Source organism: Agelaius phoeniceus, chromosome 6, assembly GCF_051311805.1.
Source record: "Agelaius phoeniceus isolate bAgePho1 chromosome 6, bAgePho1.hap1, whole genome shotgun sequence".
Classification (NCBI taxonomy): Eukaryota; Metazoa; Chordata; class Aves; order Passeriformes; family Icteridae; genus Agelaius; species Agelaius phoeniceus.
The window spans coordinates 30,170,283-30,195,160 of record NC_135270.1 but is presented as its reverse complement, the minus strand read 5'-3'; the positions used below and the strand labels follow the sequence as shown (position 1 = coordinate 30,195,160).

At 42.1% G+C, this 24,878-nt stretch overlaps 1 protein-coding gene across 9 annotated transcripts in view; it reads left to right on the top strand.

Moving 5' to 3' along the window:
- Positions 1 to 24,878, top strand: part of SUSD6 (sushi domain containing 6) — a 93,082-nt gene that overhangs the window by 43,985 nt on the left and 24,219 nt on the right. For 8 of the 9 annotated variants that reach the window (XM_077180293.1, XM_077180291.1, XM_077180292.1 and 5 more), the window contains 2 exons: positions 2,122 to 2,309; positions 6,722 to 6,751. In XM_077180293.1, the coding sequence (XP_077036408.1) occupies positions 2,189 to 2,309; positions 6,722 to 6,751 (151 nt within the window). In that variant the 5' untranslated portion in view covers positions 2,122 to 2,188. The remainder of the gene's footprint in view (positions 1 to 2,121; positions 2,310 to 6,721; positions 6,752 to 24,878) is intronic. The other variant, XM_054635067.2, reaches the window with a different exon arrangement.

Genomic DNA, 24,878 nt, shown 5'->3' with positions numbered 1-24,878 from the left:
ATGTCACCTGACATGCATTGTTCCAAGGGCAGGGAGGGCCACCTTTAAAAAATACTGTGGCAGTACTTTCAAAGGTTCTTATACTAATGAGGCTTCATTAAATTGGAATAGGGAGGACAGAGCTTTCTTGGTCTAATCAGAAGGGCATTTGTTGAAGATGGTGCACTGCTTTTTCAGAGCTGTAATTCTGTGTAGAGCAGTGACTCTTGGAGGAGAGCAGCCATCTGTTGGCCTGGAGGATAGACTGGCCTCTTCTGACTGAATATGAACTTAGATGCCGTGCAGGAGGCCTGACTTGAGAGGACAGGGCAGATAAACAGATTACCTGGCTTGGCTTTCTTCACATGGAGTATTTTTTTTTTCATTCCATGGTCTAATTGCTGCTGAAGGTATTCTAGCAGGTAAGTGAAAGTATCCTTATTCCCTTCTGCATGGTGGAAGTTTGCTGAATGAGCATTGGCTCCTTATTCATGGAATACATGAGAAATCTATAGGCTGTGCTACAGACATAGTGATAGAGATTCACTCCTCTCCCCCCCCTCTAAATGAAGCAAGAAACAAAAGGGGTAGACGCAGAGTTTATTGTAGCAGCAGCTCCAATACACATTACACTTTGTCATCTCGAAATGACATTTCAAGACAGGGTGTATGCAGACAAAGAATTTTTCTTTGAGAGAGATCCAAAAAGAAAGATCCAAATTTAAAGATAGCCCTTTTGTGAAGTATAGGCATAGTAGTGATGTAGAACTAAGGGAAAAACCCTCTTTTCACTAGAATGGCTATCAGGTTTATTGACAAATCTACATATTCCCTTCCATCTACTGTTTTGCCTGAGTAATTGGAAATGGGAGTTGAGGCTGAGTCGTGTGTTTCTCTAGTCTGTGCTGGTGTATTGCTTTAATCTTGGAAGTACTCAAGGATCTGAAGGTTCTGCCTTCCACAGTAGTAGGAGTGATAACCCAGATTTCCTGTTTGTCCTCACAAGGTACAAAAGAGTACAATACCTGCCTCTGCACTTCTCAGATCTCTTTAAGATTATCTAGTAGTTTTGAATTTCCTTGGGAAACCTGGCCAAATAAAAAATCTAATCTTCCTTCAGTCTGCATATTCATTTAACTGAAGAAGCTGTGGCTGAATGGGGTTTTCATCAGAATTAAAAGTATTCTTGTTATCAGGTGTAAAAACCATTAGTTTTGGCAAATTTGTTTTCACCTGAGAGCTTCAGATGTGTATTGAATAGCAGGATACAAGTATTGAAGTGTGTTTCCATGTGGGTGTTTTTTTGTTGTTTTATTTTGTTGGTTGATTTGTTTTTCCAGGGTGTTTTTTGCTTGGTTGATCATTTGTTGGTGTGTTTACCATTAGAGGCCTTGCAGGTTAACACTACAGTAGGTTGGTGAAATGTGTTTTGCTGGGTCTTCATTAAAAGTAAGGGCTCAGTTTGTGCTTTCTCTGTTTCCCAGCTGTGCTTTGTGTGTTTGTGTACAAGGCTGTTTTTGCTGTGACAGTGCCTCAGAGGCTGTGGGTGAATCCCTCAGTCCTCAGGTATGAGCAGTGTCACATCCTGCAGTTTTAATTGCTGAGCTCTGTCCTGTCAGATCATTATACCTGAGGTTTGCAAGTTGTTTTACATTCCTCCTCACAAGTATGTGTTTGCCTGCTGGCTGCCTGTCAGCATTGCTGTGCCTCTCCAGGTGGCTGCAGGAGTGTTTGGTTGATTTATCTGACAGTCTGCTGTGTCTCAGAGACCCTCTGAAAAGTGGTGGGAGTGGGGGAAGACTGGCTCTCTTGAGGAATTTTTGAAATCCTCCAGATGCTGTCCTCTGGGGCTGGCTTGAAAAGAAAAACTAAAATTAATTGTAAGCTAGGCAGTCTTCACATTTGAAACATCAGTGAGTGAAAAGTTATGGTCTTTCTCTAATACAGCTCCTTTTAGTCTTTCCTGTGTAGAAGATTGCTTTTTCTGCTCCTGTTACCTTGAGAACTGTGAATACTTAGTAAGGTTCCTAAGTGCTAGAGCATGAAAAAGGTTTCTCTTTATTTTTAACTTTCCCTTCTCCCTCTCCAGATGTTGTAGGTGTTTGGCTCAACATTTTTTCTTGCTTTGTCTGTTTTTTTTAGACCAAGGTGCTCCTGATCAACCAGATCTTTCAGAAATTTTTTGAAAAGAAACCTTGGTGGGTGAAAGATGTGCCATGGAATGGTAGCATCAAAGAGCAACACAGGATCATCACTTGCCTTGACTGGCCATGGGTTATTTCGTCTGCTAGTTATCTTTGGTTCCTTTATCTTGGAAGCACAGTCCACAGGTAAGTGAAACCTTTATATATGCTGCAGGGAGGGGGAGGTACATCAGTTTGGAAGTGGCTGTATATTTTTAGGTGAAAACTGGTGATGGTTGATGTATTTGTACACATCTATCAGTACAGGAAAAATTCCATCACTACTTGCTGAGCAGAGCAGGAAGTGTCTGAACTGAATGAGTCTTGCATATTAGTAAATAAGTGCTTGTTCTTCATCCTCTACTTTTGATTCCCATGGGTTTTTTCCCCTCCATTCTCATCCCTTCACTGCAGCTGGGGACACTTAGGGCATCTCAAGAGCATGGACCGTGGTTTTGTTGAGTGAGATTCTCATGCGAGCAATGTTATCTGTGTGCCTTGAAGCAACTGCTCATGTGAAGGGATAGAAGCAGAGATTGTGTCCTGCTCTTTTGTACAGCTGGTGAATCTGTTCAGTAGTTCTTTGTATGCTGTCTTCTGACCCCTTAACAGTGCTACCTCTGCCCCTCTACTGGATCCTCTTTTCAGCTTAAGTTTTCTGTCTCCCCTCATCTTTTGATGTTTCTCAGATGGATGAGTGTTGTGAATAGTGTAAAAAGAAGTGGAATGGGATGATATGAAAAATGTCATCAGAGATGGGAGATCTGCCTCTTAGAAATAAGTGGAGGAAGGAAATGTACTGGATACTCAGAAGGTAGTACGTGATGTGAAGTATGTGCTTGGTTATCCAGGATACCCTGAAATATGTCTTCTTTTCAGACCAGCCATGATCTAGTTTTTGTCTGTAGAGAGATGTCTGGTCATAGGATGCATGAGATGGAAGGAGGAACCTTGTTTGCTTTTGCAAGAGATTTGAAGGAGTTAATCCTAAAGATACAGATTTGACTTGAGCAGCTGTTGTAATATAGAGCATTAGCTTGCCTATGTAAAGAAAAACCTCAGTTCTTGACATAACTCTAAAAAGTTCTATTTATTTGATATATCATGGCACCCAAGAATGTCATGTGACCAACATTCCTCAGCATCAGTGTGGTACAGCAGAATAAACATTAGCTGCCAGATGCTGTCAAAGTTGAGGTGATCCTGTATGGAAAAGCTGGCTGGTGCTGAAAACTTCTGGAGGAGGAGTTGATTTCCTGTTACTATTCCTGGCTCTTTGAGTTGGAAGGGAGAGACTACTGAAATCAGATATCTCAGGATTATATGTCTTCCTGACCTGATTTTGGCCTTGTAGGTAATGAGGGGGTGGGGAAGACACCCTTAAGAACATGATAAATTGTCATTAATAGTTACTGACAGTGGGAAAGGGACAAGATATTTTTGGATCTGGGGTATCTATGTTTTTTTTCCTAGCCTTGCTGTTGTTGATGATAGTGTCACTGCCTCATTTCAGATGTAGGCCTGTCAGATATGCCATCTGAAGCCCCCATTAGGCACTGCAGCACCTTCAGCTGAGACTGCAATAAGTATGCAAATGCCTTGTGCTGCAGAGACTGCTGGATGGGGAAAAGCTGCCACAATACTGGCAATCCTTTTTAATATAATTTTTGAGACATCCAATCACATTACAAAAGCACTAGCTAGGCATGCCAGAAGACCCAAGAGTGATTCTGCATTGTGTTTCCCTTTCTGTGTTCTTTTTGCTTCAGGATCTGAAACCAGCTGTGGTGAACTGATCAAGGCAGATCATCAGCTAAACAGGATTATAGTGGTTAGGCAGGAACCATTTCCTGCAGGGGAAGTGAGAAAACAGAGGGGAGCCAGGATCATAGCAGAAGGCAAGACCTGCAGGGGAAGAAATCCTGGGGAAGGGCTTGCTGAGGAGCGCTTCCATGTACAGTTTTTCTGAGACTGGGATGCAGCAGCCCAAAAGGCAATTGCTGGGAGGGATGGGTGTGCTCAGTGATGCGTCATGGGCCGAGGGAGCTGCACCTGCAGCAGCATGCCAGCCATGAGTAACATTAATGAGCAAGTCAGCTGAGGAGCAGAGAGCCAGATGGAGAAACAAAGAGTATTGGCGAGGCGCTTGGAAAATCAGCTTTCCCTCCTCTTGGTGCCCAACCCCCTTGCCATCCTCACTTTATTACTTTGCAGAGCAAAGTCATTCAGAGCAAGCAGAGCAAAACGATGTTAATGTGGAGCAGGAGACTGTATTAAATCTCGTGGTGGTAATGCTTATCTTGAATGTGGAGCCAGTGTATCAAGCTCAAAATTGCTATAAAAGCTGAAGAATGTTCTCATAAAAAGACAAGCATGGAGACAATGCCTGGCTCAGCCCTGAGTAAGAAAGCAGAGCTTGTGATTCGTATGTATAAAACCATCTGAGGTATATTGTATTGCAGTCATTTTGCTGCTTAGAAATTCTATTGCTTAAGTTCCAGGAAGCTTAGAGACATATTCATGATCTGGGCAGGAAGATGTTCTCTTTGCCATGTGGTTAATGCAGAGAGCAGACTCATTTTCAGTCAGCAAGCATCTGCTCTGTCCTCTGGTAATAAATGGGTTTTATTTATGCATGGATTTTTAAGAAAAATCCTCAGCACTTTGTCTCAAACAGTCTATCCAAATATCCTCAAGTGCCATGAGATGAATATAAGTTGCTTAGTCACTAAACATACCGCAGAATTTGGGGAAACTGTTCCCTTTTCACAGGAAGATATGCATGTATATTTTAACACAAAACAAATGCAGCGTTTGGTAATAGGCAAGCAGTGAAGCTGTGTCAGAAGAGGAGGATTTATGGAAACTTGAGTGCTGCTCAGGAATATTTTTTGAGCTTTATCACTGTTGCAGTGTTTTTCCTTGTCTGGCAAGTTCTCCAAGATTAGTTGTGGGAAATAATGAAGGAATGAGCAAGCAAGGAGACTTGGAAAGCTCCTCAGTAATATTGAGGCTTAGTTCTTCATCTTTTCTGTTTCTTTAAGGGTTCAACTGGAATGTAGCTAATAGCCAGGATGCTTAGTAGATAGAGATGGGGAGTTTTTAAAGCATTGGAGAGCAGTGACAACCTTTTAATCTGCATTTCCACAGATAATGCTTCCCTATTTTTTCTTTGTTGCTGTGACTTTTGTAATTTTACCCCCTCTCCCTCCCATCTCTGTCCCTCAAGGCCTTGTATTTATATCTCATTCACAATGGTCCTCCTGCCTGGCCAGGCTATTTTTAGAAGAATGACAGTGGATCAGATTAAGTTGTTCATTAAATTTTAACATGTAGTCTGTAAAATACTCTGAAAGCTTCCTATGATTTATGGTCCAAATGTATAATCTCTCTTGGATTCATGACTGGCTCTGTCAGAAACCTATCAAAACAGGTTGGGCCTTTCATTATTGATAATAGCATCACCTGATCCTGGGAAATGCAAGTAAATGTGTTGGTAAAAGTATTAAACATCCTGAATTAAGCAAATATCAATACCTATAAAGGAGAGAGTGTAAATATTAACCTTTAAAAATTAATAGTAATGCAGACTCGGTGAATCGAAGTCCATTTAGATTTAGACACAGTCTGATTTTTGTTGACTGCACGTGCAAAATGCTATAAAGTTAGCTCTTTAATTTTTAGGATTGCCATTAAAGTGATAAATTGAGCTTGAATAAACTGAAACAACTTCATTCCTGTGTGTTGTCTGTGACAAAAATGCAGCCAATCTGCTGCTTGCTGTTCTCAGGTTGTTTCAGTGCCAAGGTTATTCTGCACAGAAGCTCTTGGACACCGCTGCTATTTGTTTGCATTGCACAGAGCAGCTTGTTAGAGCACTCTCTGCTCATTGAGCAGATCCAGACTTGTTCCTATTCTCTGGGAATCTCTGTGAAGCAGAGCCTTCCTTTGTCTCTGATTGTGCAGCTGAAAGGAAGGCGTTTATACAGCTAGGGATGAATTCAATGGCCCTGAAAACAAGGACACTGTAGCGCTGGATGGCCAGACAGAAATGTGGAAAGTGTCATGCATGAGCAGATGATCTTGATTCTAACCTGTATGCTTCATGGAAGTGTGGGTTTGGAGGAATTGCAGTGTCAGCCCAAAGCAGGGTGGCTTTCTTCGTGGAGAGAAGGAGGAGCATTTTCAGGAGCAATTCCTCTTTCCAGTCCCTTTGTAGAGCTTAATAAGAGCAGAGTGGTGTGGAAGAGCATGGTGAGGAGTTGCAGAATAATGACCAGGCTGCAGAGATAGGAAGCAGATGCAGGTAGGTTCAGAATTAGACTATTCATATAATGATAATAATATTCACGCTGCTACACACACTGACCCAGGCAGTGTTACTTAAGTAAATGCCTTGAAGGGAGTAATAAGGATCTCAAGAAGCCACATAACTTTTTAAATTTTAACGAGTTCTAGTGGCTGAAGAATTAATTGAAGCTTTGTGATGTTTAGCCAACTGCTGGCTTAAACCATGATAGCATAATAATAATGCTGAACTCTCCTTTTGTCTGTCTTAGGTTGGCTAAGCAAATCCAAAGGACCTGCATGTGAGTAAACTTACATTTATTGCTGTACTATGAGAAATGAGTGTGATATTTTACTGGTTAATATAAGTGTTTGTGAGCTAGGATTCCCATTATACTTTTTGTCGTGTTGCATAGGCTTGAGATTCATCTCTATGTCACATTTTCATTTTTGACCCTTGGATTTGGGAATGACAGCTGCCCTCGGTTTAAGAGATGGAGATCAGCTTCCCATCTTTCACTGTGCTTGGAAGGGATCCTTGTGCCTTCTACAGCATTTCACTTCAAATGACTCAAGAAAACAAATCAGAATAAATATTTCATTAAATGCAGAGACATGCTGCTTGTGAGAGTTTTGAGAGGCTGACAGAGTACTGAGAGGACAGGGAGGACAGGCTGAAGTAAAAAACAATTTCATTTCCTTTAATCAAGAAAAGTGAACATCTCAGCATGATTCTTGATATATTCCATTGGATACTCCTGCTTTTCATTTCATGTGCTCGGAAAAAGTCTAAAGTCATTCCAGTGGCCATGTTATGAATGCATGCAATGTTATGGATGCATGCAACTTTGGAAGCAGTTGGGAAGCCTATTTGATTTCCTTATCTCTTCTAAATATATAAAGTAAAATTTTCTGTACGTTTTTTGTTAAACTCTGAAATAGGATTTGTTTAGTCTGAACTTTTCCCCTCCTCTGAAAAAACCAAAAAACTAAAAAAAACCCAAAACAACAAAAACCAAAAACCAAAAAAACAACCCAAAAAAAACCAAACAAAAAAAACCTCACCAAAAAAACCCTGCAAAAAACCACCACAGGAACAAAATCTGAGGGGAATGGATTAATAAAGAAGAATTTAAAGACATTGGAGGGGAATTTTGCCACCTACCAAATTTTGGTCTTCAGAAAGTGGGGGTTAAGAGAAGTGCTGATGGGATCTGAAACCTCTTTTTTTATTCACTGCTTCAATATTACTCCTGGCAAGAAAAGCAGTATCACATACATATAATATTAAGGGGCTTTCAATTCTTGGCTTATGGTTGCTAGCAGGAAAATCAGCTGTTTTAGAAAAAACCTCAGGAGTTGTCTGGTCCAATTCATTGTGGATTCTTGGGTTAAAATGCAAAAGATGGAAACTGGTATGAGTTTCATTGTAGAGAGAAGCAGGAGGGGTGCTAAGTGCCATTTGTTCTTCAGGAGAAAGTAGTTGTGAACTATAGTCCAGGTTCTGACTCATCATCATCATCCTGGTCCTCCTTGAGGACTGCTGCCGGCTAGTCTGAAGATACACATTTCTCTGTCTCTTCCTATTTTCACTCAGTCTTTTCCTTTTTATTTGCTAGAGGCACTCATTTGGGACGAGTTTGGGTTTTTACCTAGTATTATAGGAAAACTCCTTCCAGTGGGATAGAAGAAAGTTTGCTTGTTTATCACCTTGTCCCAATTCCTTTCCTGCTTTCTCTCCCTTTTGAATCCTGCACTGGTTCCCAGGGCAGCTGAGGCACTATTTTTTAGAATATGTGGAATGTTTTTCATCTGTGCAACCCATGTCTGCCATTGCTTCTCCAGCCCTTACATCTAACTGAAGTAACACAAGTAGTTCCCACTTCCTGTTCATGCTGCCAGCTGATAGTGATTCTGCCGTGGGGATGGCAGAGCAAGAAGTGCATTTGCTGTGGAACTGTGGCAAACTTCAGCCTGGGCAGTTACTGCAAGTACTGCTGGGATAGCTGGTGTGTGGTATGTAAAGCTGTGGGTATAACCTCAGCATGCTGACATGGGTGGCAAGGAAGAAACAAGGAGTGGGGCAAAGTAGGAAACTGTAGATTGCTGAGTCTTCAACTTTTGTGGCCAAATCTGTGAAGGCTCTGCTAAACCTGGGAATCTGTGTCTAGTTGAGGCTTGGTAACAAGCTGCCAATAGTCCAGAGTGCAGATGATACTAAAGGCTCTTGAACAGCAAACTCAGAAATGTTTGTACCTTTGTGAAAGTAATTGGAACAGGATTATGGCATTGTCACAAGAGGTTGTATATGTGCTTATCTGTGTGTGTTGGTCTGCATATAAAACCATGTTTTCCTTTTAATGAACTGAAACCTCTGGGGAGCATTCATCTTCCCCTGCAAACAGGAATTCCTGAGGCTCTGCTTCTGCAAAGTGTTGCACTGGAGTTGAAGGACTGCTTCCAGATGCTGTTAAAGAGATTTGAAGTAACCCCTTAGGTGTGGGGTTGCACAGATGAGTTACAGGATGTGCTTGGTGGGCTGGAGCAGGCTTGTTGCTAAACTGTTGAAGAATAAAATGAGCTTTTGGCCCAGCCTAGTACAGTGATCCTTTTATTATGGAATGGGGAGGGGAAGTTTTGGATTTTTTGTACTGAGAAGAGTGCCTAATCTCAAGGGGTTGTTGGGATGCTCCCTTATTTCTTGTGTACTTTGGCATGGCTGATGCTGGATGGAGATGTCTCCTGTGTTTCTTCTCTATAGGTTCAATGCTGTGAATGCAAAAATAAGTGTGTTTATCCACCTAGCATAGTAAGAAGCATTTCAGTGGGAGCACAAGCCAAAGAATTGAACAGTAGGGTAACAAAAGAGCATCTTGAAATCCTGTGGGCTCAGCATTTTAGGTCTAGCCAGTCATCTTAATTCAATTGGAAAAAATATTTCTTGTTCCAAAGCAAAAAAATACCATTACTGCTGCTTTTGAGATACATCTTTTACTTCATCAGTAAAGGGAAAAATATGTCTTACTTGAAAAATGTTGCCTTTCTGTAGAGTGAGATAAGCCCCTCTGGTGGATGTTGTCTTGAGTTTTCAGCCCACAGACAGGGATGGAACATGGTAAGCTTTGACACATGCAGAGTCATAATTAGAAAGTCAAATGCTGCTGCTGCATTTCTGGCTAGAAAGACCATTTTCAATGTCCTGATAAGAAGACCAACCTGGTGTGTAAAGAATTTTGTGTCAAACATATCCTTAGACACTGATATAACTGTCCAGAAAGAGAATAAAAACTTTTTTGTGCTCTTACCAATGTTGTAAGGCAAATGGGGTTTGTAGGAAGGTGGTAGAAGAGATTGAACGCGAATGAGGATCAACAGAGAATAAAATTCTAGGAAGGAGGGGGCCAGGAGTGCAGCAAAACAGGAGAGTGACTGTTTCCAGGAGTGCAGTTGTGACAAAGATCCTAGTGGTTTATAAAGCAAATTAGTGGTTTGGTGGTTAAGTAGTGCAAATCCTAAAAGAAGGTAGTGTTTTATTTATGCAAGTAGATTAGAACAGTTGAGAATAGTATTGCCTTGGGAGGGAGAACTCTAGTAGAAAAATATGTGTTTATTTTTTAAGGGTCAGGTGTAGAGGAACCCTTTTTGTGAAGAAGATAAACTATTGAAGCTGCCTAACTCTAGATCCTTGTCAACACTCCTTGCTGATGATGATTCCTTCCAGGTGGTGTCTGTATGTCACTGTAAGTGTGGAATGAAATTATGTTAGGGTTGGGTAAGTGACTTCTAGTGCTGCCTTTATTCTGGACCACCAGCATGTTGGAGATTTAACCTCCAGGAGACTTAGCTGATACTGCAGAGACCTTTAGAAATGTGCTTCTGGTGTGTCATACAAAACTCACAGCTGTTGATATATCTCTGTCATGGGAGGAAAGAAATGTGGATTTCTAGCATTTTCCTTGTGCCCATTCCTCTTGTAGCATCGGAACAGCTATCTTTGAAACTCAAAACCCTGGGGATGCCCTTGCTGTGTAACCAGTCTCCAGTAGTTCAAGTTTTGGGCTGCTGGTGTGCTTTTGGAAAAGGAGCTGTACTGTACAAGTTGTGCTGAGCCATGCTTTGTGCTGCAGCACATCTTCTCTTTTGCACAGGCAAAGTGTGTAAAGTATCTGTAATGCTCTGTATTATCCTAAAGCCAGTACTTCCCTTCTGTCCCTGGTTTTGCTTTCCTGAACAAAAGTAACAGTTGAATGCACCTGGAAGACAACCTTCAGGTTTCACTGTAAACCCTTTCTTTGGTGTAAAGATTTAGGTTGTAAGATACTAAGACAAGGTAAAAAGTTTATCATTTGCCTGTTTGGGTTCAGCTGTCACTTTTCTCTCAAATGAGGAAATTACTAATTTTTCATATATAAGCTGAGAAATTTGAATATCATCACAAGCTGCAATGAGTATGCCTTTAAGAGCAAGTCTTAGTGAAATCCATCAAGGTGGCAAGTTTGGTTTTTTACACTTTATTCTTTTAGTCCTCCAGTTCTTTGCCTTTCCCAGCAAACTAGTCTTGCTGCAAATGTTAATGCCATTAGCACAAAGCTGGGTTGACCTTTGAGCCTTCTCATTTTGAATCTCTTTATTTGCATTTACTTCTCAAATATTTAAATGTTATTTTCAAGTTGACAGTTTGTGCTTTGATGGGGACTGTTTCCTCCATAGCATTAAGTAAGCTGGACTCCACTTCTGGAACAGTTGAGGGGAGATGTCCAGTGCTGGGAGAGCTGAGCTCTCTGTGGGTACAGGACCCTTATAAATTTTGGTCACTGGAGCGGTAGTGAAACCATAGAGGCAGATCACAAGCCTGGCAGGGCAGGCCCTGTTAGTGCACTTGTGCTGTGTGGGACAGTGGTGGCCTGATCGCTGCCTGCTGGCACCAGGCCATGCCTCTGCTGGGCAAACACTGAAGTGCAGTGTGGGGGCTGTGCTGGAAGAAGTTAGCTCCTGGGGGATGTTCTGTCTCCCTGCCTCCTCTTGGCTCCCTGGAGAACTGACTGCCTCTTGGCACATGCCTCCAGCTGTGGAAACTCCTCAGGGCTAGAGCACCTTTTCAGAAAACTGGACTTTTTTGTTTGTTTTGTTGGTTTTTTTTGGCTTTGTTTTTTTTGGTTTTTTGTTGCATATTTTTCTGTCAGTATTGCCTTAATCATGTCTGCTCCCACTTTAACCAGGTCTTTTCTGCTTAAAGGTCATGAGCTGATCCTTTGTTTGAGTTGAGTCCTTGGGTAGGCAGTGGTATGACTACATGGGGGAAAAGGAGCATTGCAGCCTGTCATCTAGGACACAGGTAGGGCTGCTTTTAGCGTCCTTGGTTCTTGCTGTTAGTAAAACAAAGAGGGATTGGTATAAGCTGCTATAACTAGGGGTGTTGTGAAGAGATTCATTCTCTGACTACAGTCAAGGTGAGCAAATTCATAGCTATTTTACTGCATACCTCTGGCCAGTTGTCTGAGGCAGGTCAGGAGTATTTCATGCTTGGCTGCATTGGCTGCCATGAAGGATTTGAGAGGATGAAAATTAATGTCTGTTCTACATCCTCTGACAGCAGGAAAGCATCTTATCATTAAGTCTGTTTCCATCCGCTCAACTCTCAACTTAATTAGTTGCTTCAGATGGAGGAAATTTTTCTCCTGACTTTTGTTAGTAGCACCAAGGGAGGATGCCTGCAGAATCTGAGCTTTTGTGGTTTTATTTCTAAAAAGCTGCCACTGAACCCAGAGTTTCAAACCTGCTTGCCAGCATACACTGTGCACAAATGAAACCAAACACATCTCTCTTTCCAGAAGGGTCTATCACCTTTCTTCGTTCTGCAGCAGTAGAGGTTGGCCTCCTCATTAAATGCAGATACTTCTCTATAGGTAAGAGTTAAAACACCTAAGCAGGAGTGGGATGAGGGGCTCTTACGTATTTCATAGACTCATAGGATGTGCTGAGTTGGAAGAGATTCATCAGGAACATTAAGTCCAACTCCCAGCCCTGCGCAGAACACCCCAAGAGTCACACAAGTGCCTGAGAGCCTTGTCCAAATGCTTCTTGAACTCTCTCAGGCTTAGTACTGTGACCACTTCACTGAGGAGCCTGTTCCACTGCCCAAACACCCTTTTGAAAAACTTTTTCCTGATATCCAACCTAAACCTCCCCTGACACAACTTCATATCATTTTCTCAAGTCCTGTCACTGGTCACGAGAGTGAAGAGATTGGTGCCTGCACCTCCATTTCCCCTTGTGAAGATGCTGAAGACCACAATGAGGTTTCCCCTCAGTCTCCTGCAGGCTGAACAGACCAAGTGACCTCAGCTGCTCCTCACATGGCTTCCCCTCCAGATCCTTCACCATCCTCATGGCCCTTCTTTGGACACTCTCTAGTAGCTTAATAGCTTTTTTATATTGTGGTGCCCAAAACTTCATACAGAACTGGAGGTGAGGCCACAGCAGTGCAGAGCAGGACAATCTCCTGCTTTGACTGTGGGGTTAGGGTAGCTTCACCCACTGTCATGGTGAAGTGGGAATTGCTGTAAATGCAGCAGTGTTTGTGAATGGCAAATGTTTCAGTCTGTAGTTTGCTTTTCCAGTTTACCTGTGTTCCACCTGGTGTGAAACTTAGCTTGATTTACTTCTCAGGCATTGTGGTGGTGATCTCTTTTTTCATATAGTGGGAGATGGTAGGAAATGGTAAGTTACAGGAAACATTTTTGCAGTAAATCCTGTAGTATTTATAACAGAATCATCACTTGAAGTTGGTTTTCCGTGACTGGTATCAGAGGTAATGAAAACTGAATTGAAAACAAAACTAGAAAGCCCTCTGGTAACCATCTGTCAGTTGTTAAATATCATGTGATGGCAAGATGAAACTTGTGGTGCCTGGTGTGATCTCCAATCTCATCACAGTGAATACTTCCAGTTGCTTTTGCTAGGCAAGTTGACTGTTTCCTGTCCCTTTGGAGTAGTGTTCTCCATGGGAGGGATTTCTTCCCAAGGCTGATTCCCCGGGTGGAAGGATAGATGTATTTATGCTGATTAGTTTATTTGAGCTGTGCTCTCCTGCGCTGCTATGTGCTGTGCCCAGTTTAATGACCAGCTGTAATGATTTTTACTGTTGTGCAGCTGTTTAGCAGTAGCAAGAGAGCAGTTGGGGACCTTTTGCTTTGTCTTGTTTCAAGTCTTCCCCGAGCCCATCTTTGTTGTGGCATCGGCAAGCACAAGGCTGCAGCACACGGCTGCTGCGCCCCGGCCCGCACGCATCAATTCATCAGCTTGATCTTTGCACCCCTGCTCCTCGGGAGGGTCGGATGGCAGCTGCAGCTCCTGTCAAGCATGATGCCGGGCAGGGAGCTTGGGGGAGGAGAGTTACAAAAGGCTCAGTTTAAATCATCTGTGTAAGGGCGCAGCAGAAGCTCTGTCATTCAGGCCCCATGCTTGTCTTCTGGTGCTATGGTTGTAATGACATTAGCATTTCAAAAAGGGGATTACCACAACCCCCGGGTTCTGAGGGGAGGCTATTTTGGCTGTTACTTGAAATGCTGCTTTCTGGTTACCTCGGTCGTTTCCCCCCCCCATCCCCCGTAGATCCTGAAGGGTTGATGCCATGTTAAAAGTGGGTTGTTGTTGTTGTTGCAAGGAAGCTGGTTGTTTATTGGCCTAAATGTGGGCTGGCAGATATAAGGTTGTTTCTGATAGCATTCTTTCTTACTGATTTGGAGTGACTGCCTGATTTCCTGATGGAAAAGTTAAAGGGTCTGTGTTGTGATCATAGCTCTGTGCTAGAGAGAGCTATCCTGTAGTCATGCTTACAGGAAGAAGTTACATTATACTAGTTTGTCTTGTGTATTTCAACCGAAGGAAATGGGCAGCACATGCATCCTATTAATTGTCTGCCTTCCACTCATCTTGTGTCATGAAAAAATCCTTTCTGTGCCCAGGCACGGGATTTCAGGGTGGTTCCTTGGGAAGTGATTGTATTTTTATAAGGTCTTGTTTAGCAACAAAAATTATTTTGTGAAACTTAGCTCCTGACTCTTGCAATTCTGTTGCATTACCCTCACCTCTGATCAATATTCAGTTGATTGTTTTTCACTAAGTTCATTTACCCTTTGTGATCTTAGTTGTGCTGGAAACTTGCATTAAGGCTCTAAAAATACTGGACTCTGGTGGAAAATCGATGTGGTTGCTACTTCCTCTCCAGTTCCATTTGCTATAGAAATGGCAGGTTGGGACAGACAGATTGGTTGACAGTCCCTGGGGAGCAGAACAAAGGGAACTGCCTTCTTTGCCTGCCAGGGTGAGGCAGGATGGCTTTGTACAATCTCTCCAAACGCGCGAGCCCTAAAATTATTAAGTGGCCCTCAGTGTCCAAAACAGAAACCCTTACCCTGACTGAGCACTTGGAGGGTGTGCAGCAGGAAATGCTGGTGGTTGCCTGGAGCTCTGTCTGGAGCAGTACTGCCAGTGCTGTGTGTATTGTACTGTTGAACAGGCAGAGAAAGGTGTGTATTTGTTTTATAGGTAGGCTGAAGTGTTCACAGGCCTTAATCTTTGTGTGTGCCCATGAGGACTTGTCTTGCATGTTCACATAGGATGTAGTTCAGCAAGTGGCTGTGCAAAGCAGTGCTGAGGTGTCCCTTGCTCTGGGGGCCTTCTCCCATGACTCATGGCTCCTGCACAGCTGTGGCTCTTCCTGAGGGAGATGGCAGGCCTGGGCCAGAGATAAGCTCTCCTTCTGGGAACCAGAGAGGAGCAGGAGTAGTTTCCTCTGTAAACACAATACAGGGTATTTGGTGTGCTGAGAAAAGGAGGCATTTAACTTATCTGTGTGAAAACAGGAGCTGAGGAAGGCCTCCCAGTAGTGTGGTGGCTGCTGACAATGTGTGCGTGCTTATTCCGTGTATTTCAAGCTCTGCCTCTCTCCAGGCATGTTCTAATCTGCCTATTTCCGTGGAGGGCACTTCTGTCTATTAACTTCACCAAAGATGGAGTTTCTTAAACATCAGGTGTTCACTTGAACTGCACAGAGGAAAGGTGGAGCTTCTGGGCGCCCTGTGCTGGACAGAAAGCTGTGGTTGGTCTGTCTTGTCCTCCCCTTTTTCCTGTTTCTGCAGATGCAGCAGCACACACGGCTATGCAGAGCGCCCAGCTGTCTCATGGGGAAGTTAGTCACTGAGCTGCTGTGCTACCAGCCCTAGGTTTTTGGATTAACAGTTCAGCTTAGCTCATGTGCACCTACATGTGTCTGGTCTTGGGATGTGTGAGCTTCTGCATCCTCTTTTCCAAACTCCTTTTCTGGTAGTGATGCTAGAAATGAAATATGCTGTATCATTGTGGAAGCAGGCTGCAGAAAAAGGAAAACTGTAAATCTGAATCCTGTGAACTAAAAACCAAAGAACTAAAGAATGCAAGAAGCAACAAACAGCCTTGTTTCTGAGAGGCTGATGAAGTTTCAGGTTTACTGTGGGGAAAACCCTCTTATTCTTTTTGATTTCAGGGCAATTACTGTTTTAAGGCTTGCAAAAGAAAGATAAGGACAACAAAAACCCAAATGAATAAGCACTGGTCATAATATTTTGTGAGTTAAGAGCATTTATAATTATTATGGAGTAAGAGGAGGGGAAAGCATGAAGAAGAAAGTAGTTTTATTTCCCTTGCTCCCTGTTTGGATTAATGAATTTAATTACTTGGAAATAGCTAGTAGCAAACTTGTGGCTTTTTTCAAATGTACTTCTTACAAGACTGCAAATTTTAATAGAGGAGGCAATTCAGTAAAAATAATTGAAGACATGAGACCTTAACCACTATATCCCTCATTGCAAGTGCTATGTGTCAGATGTTGAGAACTGAATTAATTTGCCTCTGATGTATTGAGGGGGAGAAACCGGGACAATATACGATGCAATTCTAGATGCAGGGAAGCAAGTGAGGTACTGATTTTTAAATAGACCCTTATAAAAATAAAGTTGTTCTTTCTTTTGTTCCTGTCAGAAAAAAAAAAAAATGGAAAGGAAATGGCTATACCAAGTAATGGGATTCTGTGTAACAAGCAGCAAGAGTGGATGAGGTGGGAGAAAGGAGATGGGGCAGATTTCCAGGAAAGGGTCTTAGCACAATAAATAAAGCACGTGTCAGAAATTTCTCACTTCTTGAGGGTATAGTTTAGATTCCACTAAATTGTTTGTGGAATTCCTGTTCTTTTGTCAGCTTGAACAGGTCTTTATAAAGTGATATAGCAGCTAAGCAAGTAAATAGCAAAGAAAAACAGTAGTGCATCTTCTTTAAATTAGGAAGATACCTGGTGGGATGGCTCTGATGTCAGGTACATTACCATCAAATGAAATTTTCCAAAGTGCTTGTGTCCCACTGGTAATCGCTAGGGAGAGGATGTCTCAAATCATGCAAATGCTGCTGAAAATTTTGCTCAGTGTGTTTAACAATCTGAAAGAGTGATTTAGTATTCTGCTGCTTAAGTTTGTAGGCAATATAGAGCTGCAAAATTCCCATGACAACTGGGTAACATGAAATTAACAGAGCAACTAAGTAACATTTGGAAATCTATGAACAGGCACTGAAGCTGGCTTTCTCCAAAGGTTGCTTTGACCATAAGCAGACTGAGGAAGCATTTGAAAGAAGGCTTAAATCCATTTCCTTTAACAATTTGCAGTGATGGAAGACAGTGTAGTACTGTGTGCCTTTTCCTCTTGGTGTCTATGTATCCTTAGACAATACCACCTGCACCTATTTGCACCTATTGCAAAACCATCCTTGCTGTTCCTCTCAGCCACTGCAGCCCTGGAGATCTCCTTTACTGCAGTATGGCCCTTCCAGTGCAGGCATTTTGCACCTCTAGGCAGAAACTCACTATGATCTTGTTGCTCAAGGGGCTTGCTATGTTATGTTCCCATTGCCATGAACCTTCCTTTTGACCATTTTTACTGAGGAGAGCAAGTCACTTGTTATGTCTAAATTTTCTATCTGCAGCCACATGACCTTCTGTCAGAATGGACTGTTATGGAAAAAACTGCTTTTCTGGGAGCTTTTTGCAGAGTCCAGACTGGAAATCTGTTGCCAGTACATGTGCTAGACTGGGATTAGAAGTTTCCAAGCAGTGGTCTTTGGAACACATAACATCAGCCCATGTAGTTTTTCCTGCCACATGATGACAGCTTCTTACTTTCAAGCTGCTCTAATTGTGTTAAAATAAATCTTTGAATGTTTCTTTGCTTTTCAGTGCAAGCAGTTCTGTAATTGGCAGAGCTATGTGCCCTTGTATAAGAAGGTATGTGGTCACAAACTGCCTCTTTAACAGAGAAATGCTCTTGTTGGAGTTTGTTCTACACACTGCTGTGACTTTCATTGTGATAAGGAGTTTAAAAACACCTGTAAGAGATAACTTCAAAAAGCACAGCTATTAAGAGGAAAACAGGTGCAGTTGGAGTCTAGTCCTGGTAGTGTGTTTGTTGCAGGGTAGTGTGGGATCAATGCCTTACCAGAGCAGCAGAAGAGATATTGTGATTTGGTTTCTGTTTACGCTGTGAGCTAAAGAATGAATGTCAACTGTCTGGTTGTCTCTTCTCCCCTGAGAATGAGTGACAGTGACAGCTTTGATGTGCAGTAACTAGGTTGCTGTGATTTGTGTTTAAGGTTTTAAGTTTGGATGCTTGTGGGGGCAGGGCTGTGAAAGTAGAACGTGGCATTTGATATAAGCAGACACCTCTACCCTACTGTCTGATAAAGGCATATAGACTGGGACGAAAAATGGGAGAGAAAAAGGTCCAGTATCATAATCTAGGACTTCTCTCAGTGCCTGGGAGACTTCTGCTTTCTTTGTTCTCAGACAAGATACCAAAAAAAAAGGCATCAAGAAGAGAAGTCAGTCTATCTTTTGAGGAACACTCTAGTTTTCCAGACATTAAATACTCTTTCTGTTTCTTGGGAAATAATTTTGACTTCTGGTGGGAGTTCACACAGTATAATGGTGTTTAGCCACAAAATAGCTTTTACACAATTGCAGCATTAGGTTAAGAACTGAGGACCTATTTTGAGGTTTGTTGCTGGGTGACTATGAGAGAATGAAAATATGTATCTTGACAGTGCTAATTCTTGAACATGTATTTTAGAAATAGTTATTTGGAAATGCCTGGATCCTAGGTAAAAAGATCCATGTAATCCAGAGGTTTTGGAAAAGGGCATTCCTACATTGGTACTAATATATCCCTTTTGAGATTTTAGAAGGCTCTTGTGTGCATGCACAGAAAAAAGTGGTATTAGCTGGAGGATGTGTTGTCAAACTCCAGCTGGGTGTTCCAATCAGTAAGTAGTGATTTGGGAGGACACAAGAATTCTTAAGTTTAAATGGGACTATTAAGTATTTCATTAATACCCTGATGAAAGATTCAGATTATTTATGAGGAAGTCCATTTGGGAAGTAGGTACTTTTAACACTTCTGCCTTCTTTCCCAAACTTGAAGTACTTTCAACAGAGGCTAAGCTGTCTCTCTGTCTCTGAGCTCTCTGTCTCTTAGGATCATTGTCATCTGCTCTCCATGTCAGCTGCCAGAATGTAGCTGGTTTTGTGAGTAGCATCCCTAATACTGAGTGTGGCTAAAGTAGCCTTTTCTAAGAAGTTAACAGAAAAGGCAGGGGTGGACACAGGGCAGAATAAAGGATGGGGCTGCAGGCTGTCTAACATGATATGAGTGCTGTGTAATTGAGCACAACAGTCTTCGAACAGTCTTTGGCTATAATTGGCAAGAGGAAGAAAGTTCTGACAGTGTCTGTGGGATCCTATATGGTAAGAAAGAGTAATTCCTCTGTGCTGAGCAAATTGTATGGAGGTGGAGCAGATTGGAAGGACAGAAAATTACCAGAAGTTTGAAAGAAGGGGCTGGCATTTTTATACTGTCATTTGTCCTGGTAGCTCCCTGCTGCCTGCTGAACATGGTTCTGCAGTACCTGTTACCTTACTACTAAGACAGTGGGTTTTGTCTTATTTCCTTCCCCTAAAAACTTCAAATATCATTTTCCCCAATCATATGGAGGAGATAGGGAAACAACTGAACAAACCCAGGAAAGGTCTGGGTAAAGGAGTTCTGTCTTTAGTATCAGAATGACTTTGTAATACCTGCTGCTGGTCTGTTAGGCTTCCTAGATGGTACATGGGTTCAAGACCCCATGTGTTCCTAGCAAACTTGGCCCAAGTGCTCAGGTTTGGGTTCAGAGCTCTCAGATTGCTGTATATATTGTTTCTATGTAATACCTATTCTTCCTGATTAAATGCATGTGCTGTTCTGCGAAATTTTCTATATTGCTATGAAAAAGAAATCAGTCACAGAATAGTAACTGATTGATTGAGTAAATGGACTCCTGTTTTTTCTCTGGAAGTGTATTTTACGCTCTGGATGTTCATTTATCAGCATCAAATAACTTCCCTCCATGCTGTTTTTCCCACTAGTTCCCAGGCATGTTATTTAAGCATTCTCAAGGAGTCTGCATACACAGTTGGGAGAGTTCCCAAGTGTGTCTCTCTCTGGGGAGCAGTGGTTTTGCTATTTTTAGTATGATTTCTTCAAATCTTCCATTTCCTTTGTGTGGGAAACTTTTACTAATTGTAAAGATGTTGAACCTTATAGTAAATGGATCTCAAATTTGTATGGGAAGCTTCCACTCCACTACCAAGAAATCTGTCAGCATTGTCTGGGCATTTTTGCCAAACCCTCTGATAGACTGAGCTACTCTGAGCAGCTGCAGAGACATTAGAGAGTAGCCTGACACAGACATTCTACTGCTCAGAAAGAGTTGTTGTAGGGATGCTATCTGTGCACTGTTTATTTTCACTGTGTCTGAGGTCTTCATTTTTGTCTGTTGGTGAACTTCATCTGGCCACTCTTGGTGGTTTATTGCCTCTCTACTGAATTACAGCCCAGAACATGTGATGAGAGAAATTACAACATCTGCTACAGGGAGAAAGAAAAACTGCATTAACTAGTGAATATCATTATCTAGTGAACATGTAAATGAGGAAGAAAGACTTCTTAGTTCAGGAATTGAATTAGCATAGCAACTGTTCAGATGTAGACCTGGTGACTGAGAGTGGTCTGAAGTCAGTGGCCTGCACATCTGGTTTAAACCTCATCTTCCTTTCTGGAAGGGTGCAGGGCTCCTGAAGGCCCTGTGCCTTGTCTGCCAGCCTTGTGTGGGTGGCTGGTGCCTCAGAACTGAGCCTGAACTGAGCCCTCTCTTTGGGGAGTACTGTGCAGGAAACGCTTCCTTCAGCTCCCTGGGAAAGTGACCTGGGAAAATGCATGAGGATATGGGTTGCCTTATGTGTGGAGAGATCTTGTGTTTTCTTGAAAGTGTGAGATGATCTGCTTGTGAGCTGCATCCTCACAGAAGTGGGGCTTGCTGAGTCAGTGCCCAGGGCCTGTGCGTGTCAGATGTCAGGACTGATAGGGAGAAGCCTGGTGAGGCCTGGGAAGGTGTAAGGCACGTTCAGCGACTGGTTCTGTGGGGAGAGCGAGCATAACTCTGCCCTCCCCTCTGGTGGGTTTGGGGTTTTTTTGCTGAGTTCAGGGAGTATTAGATGGGAGCACTGATACTGGGGAAGAGCTGGGATTTGGATACTTGCTTCCTACCTCGTATGTTCATTGATGATGTGGGGGTCAGGTCTGGGTCCAGCTGTGTGGGGTGAGGGCTCCCCAGGGTGTACTCAGCATTCCTCGGAGCTCTGGCCCCAGCTCTGAGGAAGCCGGGAGCGCTCATGAATTTTTCTCCTTTGTGCTCAGCAGAGCACTTCCTGTGGCACTCGGGCATGCTGCAGCAGCTTCCTCTACTGCATTCTTCCCTAGGGAGCATCTGAAATAGGCTTTTCTGTGTAGGAACTTGAAACTGCTTTGTTCTTGCATGATTTGGGAAAGATTATGTTGTTTTTAGCTGACAGGCTATAACTTCTCCCACCGTCTTGCTTACTGTTTCCTTTCCAAAGCCTGAGTCAGGTGGTGGTTGTGAAATCTGTCTGCTAAATCAGTGTCTGTGTTGACCTAGGTAGTGGAACAGATTTTATGCTCTAGGGAATCATGAACCTATAAATAAATAAATCCTTTAAGTAATTATTTTGTGGGTTTTTTTGAATAATCTGGCTTTCCCACCTCATCATCTTTTTCAGAGGATCACAGAATTAAGCTATTCTAATGACATCTTGCAGTGTAAAATCAGCATTTCATTCTGATAGGTCTCTCTCTGATAAGATGGTTTTGCCAGCTCTTGAAATCAAGTTTGAAATGTTGTCCTGCTGGATTTGACAATTTAGATAAAAAGGAGCAAGTAGCAATGTAGTGGATACTATTATTATCTACTAACATAGTAGATGTAATAATACCATTAAACATTGCTGAAATGTGCAGAAACTCTCCTCACAGTTAAATGCTTTAAAAAAAAACCCAAATCCTGTGACTTAAAGTACTCAACCAAAGAAAAACAAAACACACTTTGCGAACCCCAGCTAACACTATCTCTTTTATGGAGCTAGGTGGTTGGAACAGGAGTTAAAACTATTATCTGATGTGAGGGAATGCTGGGAGCTGAGCAGGAATTTACTTGTGTGTATTTGGTGGAAGATGGCTGTGAGGAGGAGCAGTAAGATTTGAGAAAGGAGGAGAAAAATCTGTGAGAAGCTCAGGAGGGACTTGAAATATCTCCAACTTGATGCTGTAAATGCTGTGTGGAATTGGATAGGACAACAAACAAAATGGTCTCATGTTGTTTTGGTTCTTGTGGTAGTCAAGGAAACAGGATTTGGAACAGCATCTGAAAATCAGCTGAATTGTCTGGAAGAACCTGGCCTGCAACACCCTCTCCTTTTCTGTAAGGTACTGTCCTAGACCTCAAGGTCTGGCTGGCAGGAAATTATAATAGTATCTGTCAGACTTGGCCTGTTGAAGTCAAGAATGATCCAAGTAAAATGTGGTCACTGAGGTGTGATTCTTGGTGCTTTACAGAACCAAAATTCAATTAAGTGTTTTCACACTGTTGTTATCCTGTGAAATGTACACTGCCCTGAGAAATACTGCTGCTTTAGCAAGAACTGCTCTGACAGGACTAATGATGCTGTAGAGATAAGATGTAGCTGAAGAAAGCCACTTGAGAATGCTGAGCAAATAAGTGCCTCAGAACAATAAATGAAACTTAATGAAATGTCACAAATAATATTAAAAAAACAGCTGGCATGCAAGAAGCAGAAGAGAGGGTAGCACTGCAAGATTTAGTGGAAAGTGTCCCTGCCCATCGCAGAGGGTTTGGTACCAGGTGATCTTCAGGGTCTCTTTCAACCCAAACCTTCCTATGAAAAGGAACCCCATAATAAAGCATTGGGAGGATCTTTGTTTTGTTTTGTAGCTTTAACTTGGCTTTTTAATTGTTACAAAACAAAGAACCTCTCTAATTTGCAAGGGAATATTAACAAGAAGCAAAGAGTATGTACAGTCTTGTCTTTCCTATTGCTAAAAGCGGTGAATTGCAGAGAAACAAGATTGAAGTTTAGTAGTCCTTGAGGAGACCTGATTTCTTTCCTGAAGATTTTGTTTTTGAAAATGGTTACACTGTAGGGTTTGGGATTGTATGTTTTATAATTTCTTCTTATATCAAATGGACAGAATGATATTTAATATTTTTCTACCTTTTTATTAGGCATCAAGGGCTACAAATGAGTTCTGTCTTGGCAGTTGCTACTTCTGATTTTTTAAAAAATTCTTATTACATGCGTTTTCAGCTGGATATTTTGCCATGCCTATGCATTGATTCCAGTGGCTATAGTGAAACTGTCAAAGGACAAATAGTATTTCAAAGGGTGAGAGCTTCTTTTACACATCTTCTCTGAACACTTTTCTTGCCAGCTGTGGAAGGAGCTTGGTTTTTGAACAGTTTCCCAATCCTGGCTTGTTTCAGTTCAGCTGTGTTTACCTTGTGGGTGTTTGGAATGAGAAGCTACAAAGACAGAAGGGAAGAATTTATGTTTGCTGCTAGGAATGCTTTTGACAATTGCTATTTCATATCCATTGATTTGCTTAGAGATGTTGGTAGGGACTGGAAAAATGGAGATGAAAAAACAAGCACTTTGAAATAAGTACATCTTTATAGCAAGATAGTCTTCTCAAAGAAGGTGGCTGATAATCTGAATTTTCTATACACCACATTTGTATGCATAATACTAAGTTGCTATTTTCTTACTGTGTACCATTTGATCCCCAGCAGACTCTGAGTTGGTGGAATGTGTGGGACTTTGCCTGTTCTGCCAGAGCTGATCATGTCTTCTGTGACTGGCAAATCAAAGTAGCAGCAGCATCCCACCAGACCTTGATGCCTCTTGCTAGTCATGCTCCAGTCACAAAGCAAGCTTACTAGTAGCTTCACTGGATTTCCTCCCTTCTTGCCTAAAAATACTCTTTAATTATTTGTATTGCCAGTAAATAGAGATTACTTACTGAGTGGGTGTTAAGTTTCAGTGCAGGTTATACAGGGTCTGACACCACCTTTCCTACTATCACCTCCCTAGCTCTTAAATTGCTCTGACACTGTTCAAGTGTTAGGCAATATAGAGAGGTGTGTCACAGCTAGCTTGTCTCAGGAGAAGAAACTTCTTACTTTTCTTTGAAGATGAGTTCTTCAGCTTCACTCTATCTTAGAGCTTTTGAATTTGTTAGAGTTTGGATTGGGTCTATATCAGCTGTCCATTCAAGAAAGTGAAGCTCAGATTGACTGAACTTGCATAAGTGGGAGTCTGTAGCACTGGGGACTCTGGGGAAGTATGTTTGCCATATGCAGTACTTCTGGTACTGTGCAGCCTGACATGCCTCCCACTTTGAACAGGATGACTTGAGGAGTGTTCAGGTGGGTCTGGTGGGTCTGTTGTGCTGGACTCTAGAGAAGTTGTTTGTCATGCTGAGCTTCTCTAAAGCTGGTAGGAAAGATGACTAAATACTTACAGCTAAACTAACCACATCTAGACTGAAAATATGACTGTGCTCAAGAGAGGCTTTCCAGTGAGACAAGGATAATAAGTCTTTGCAGTTCTGCCCAATCAGTGGTAAATTATCTGAGTGCTTGTTTTGACAAGTCCCGTGATACAGATGAGTCATTCTTAAAGGATAAACACATCTGCCCAGATGTGTTAGGTCAGATTCTGTTATGTTGAGTGGTCCTGAGCAGAGCCAAAAGCCACAAGAAAAATAGCATGGCAGAATGAAAAAGTACTCTCCTCTGTGTGTTGGTGTATCAGTATGTTGGAGTTTCAGGATCACTGTCCTTACCCACCTTTCCCTAGCAAATCTGTCAGTAGATGAATTGCATAGGAAAACTTCAGTAACCCAGGGCTCTGAGCTTCTCAGTTTGATTTCCACACAG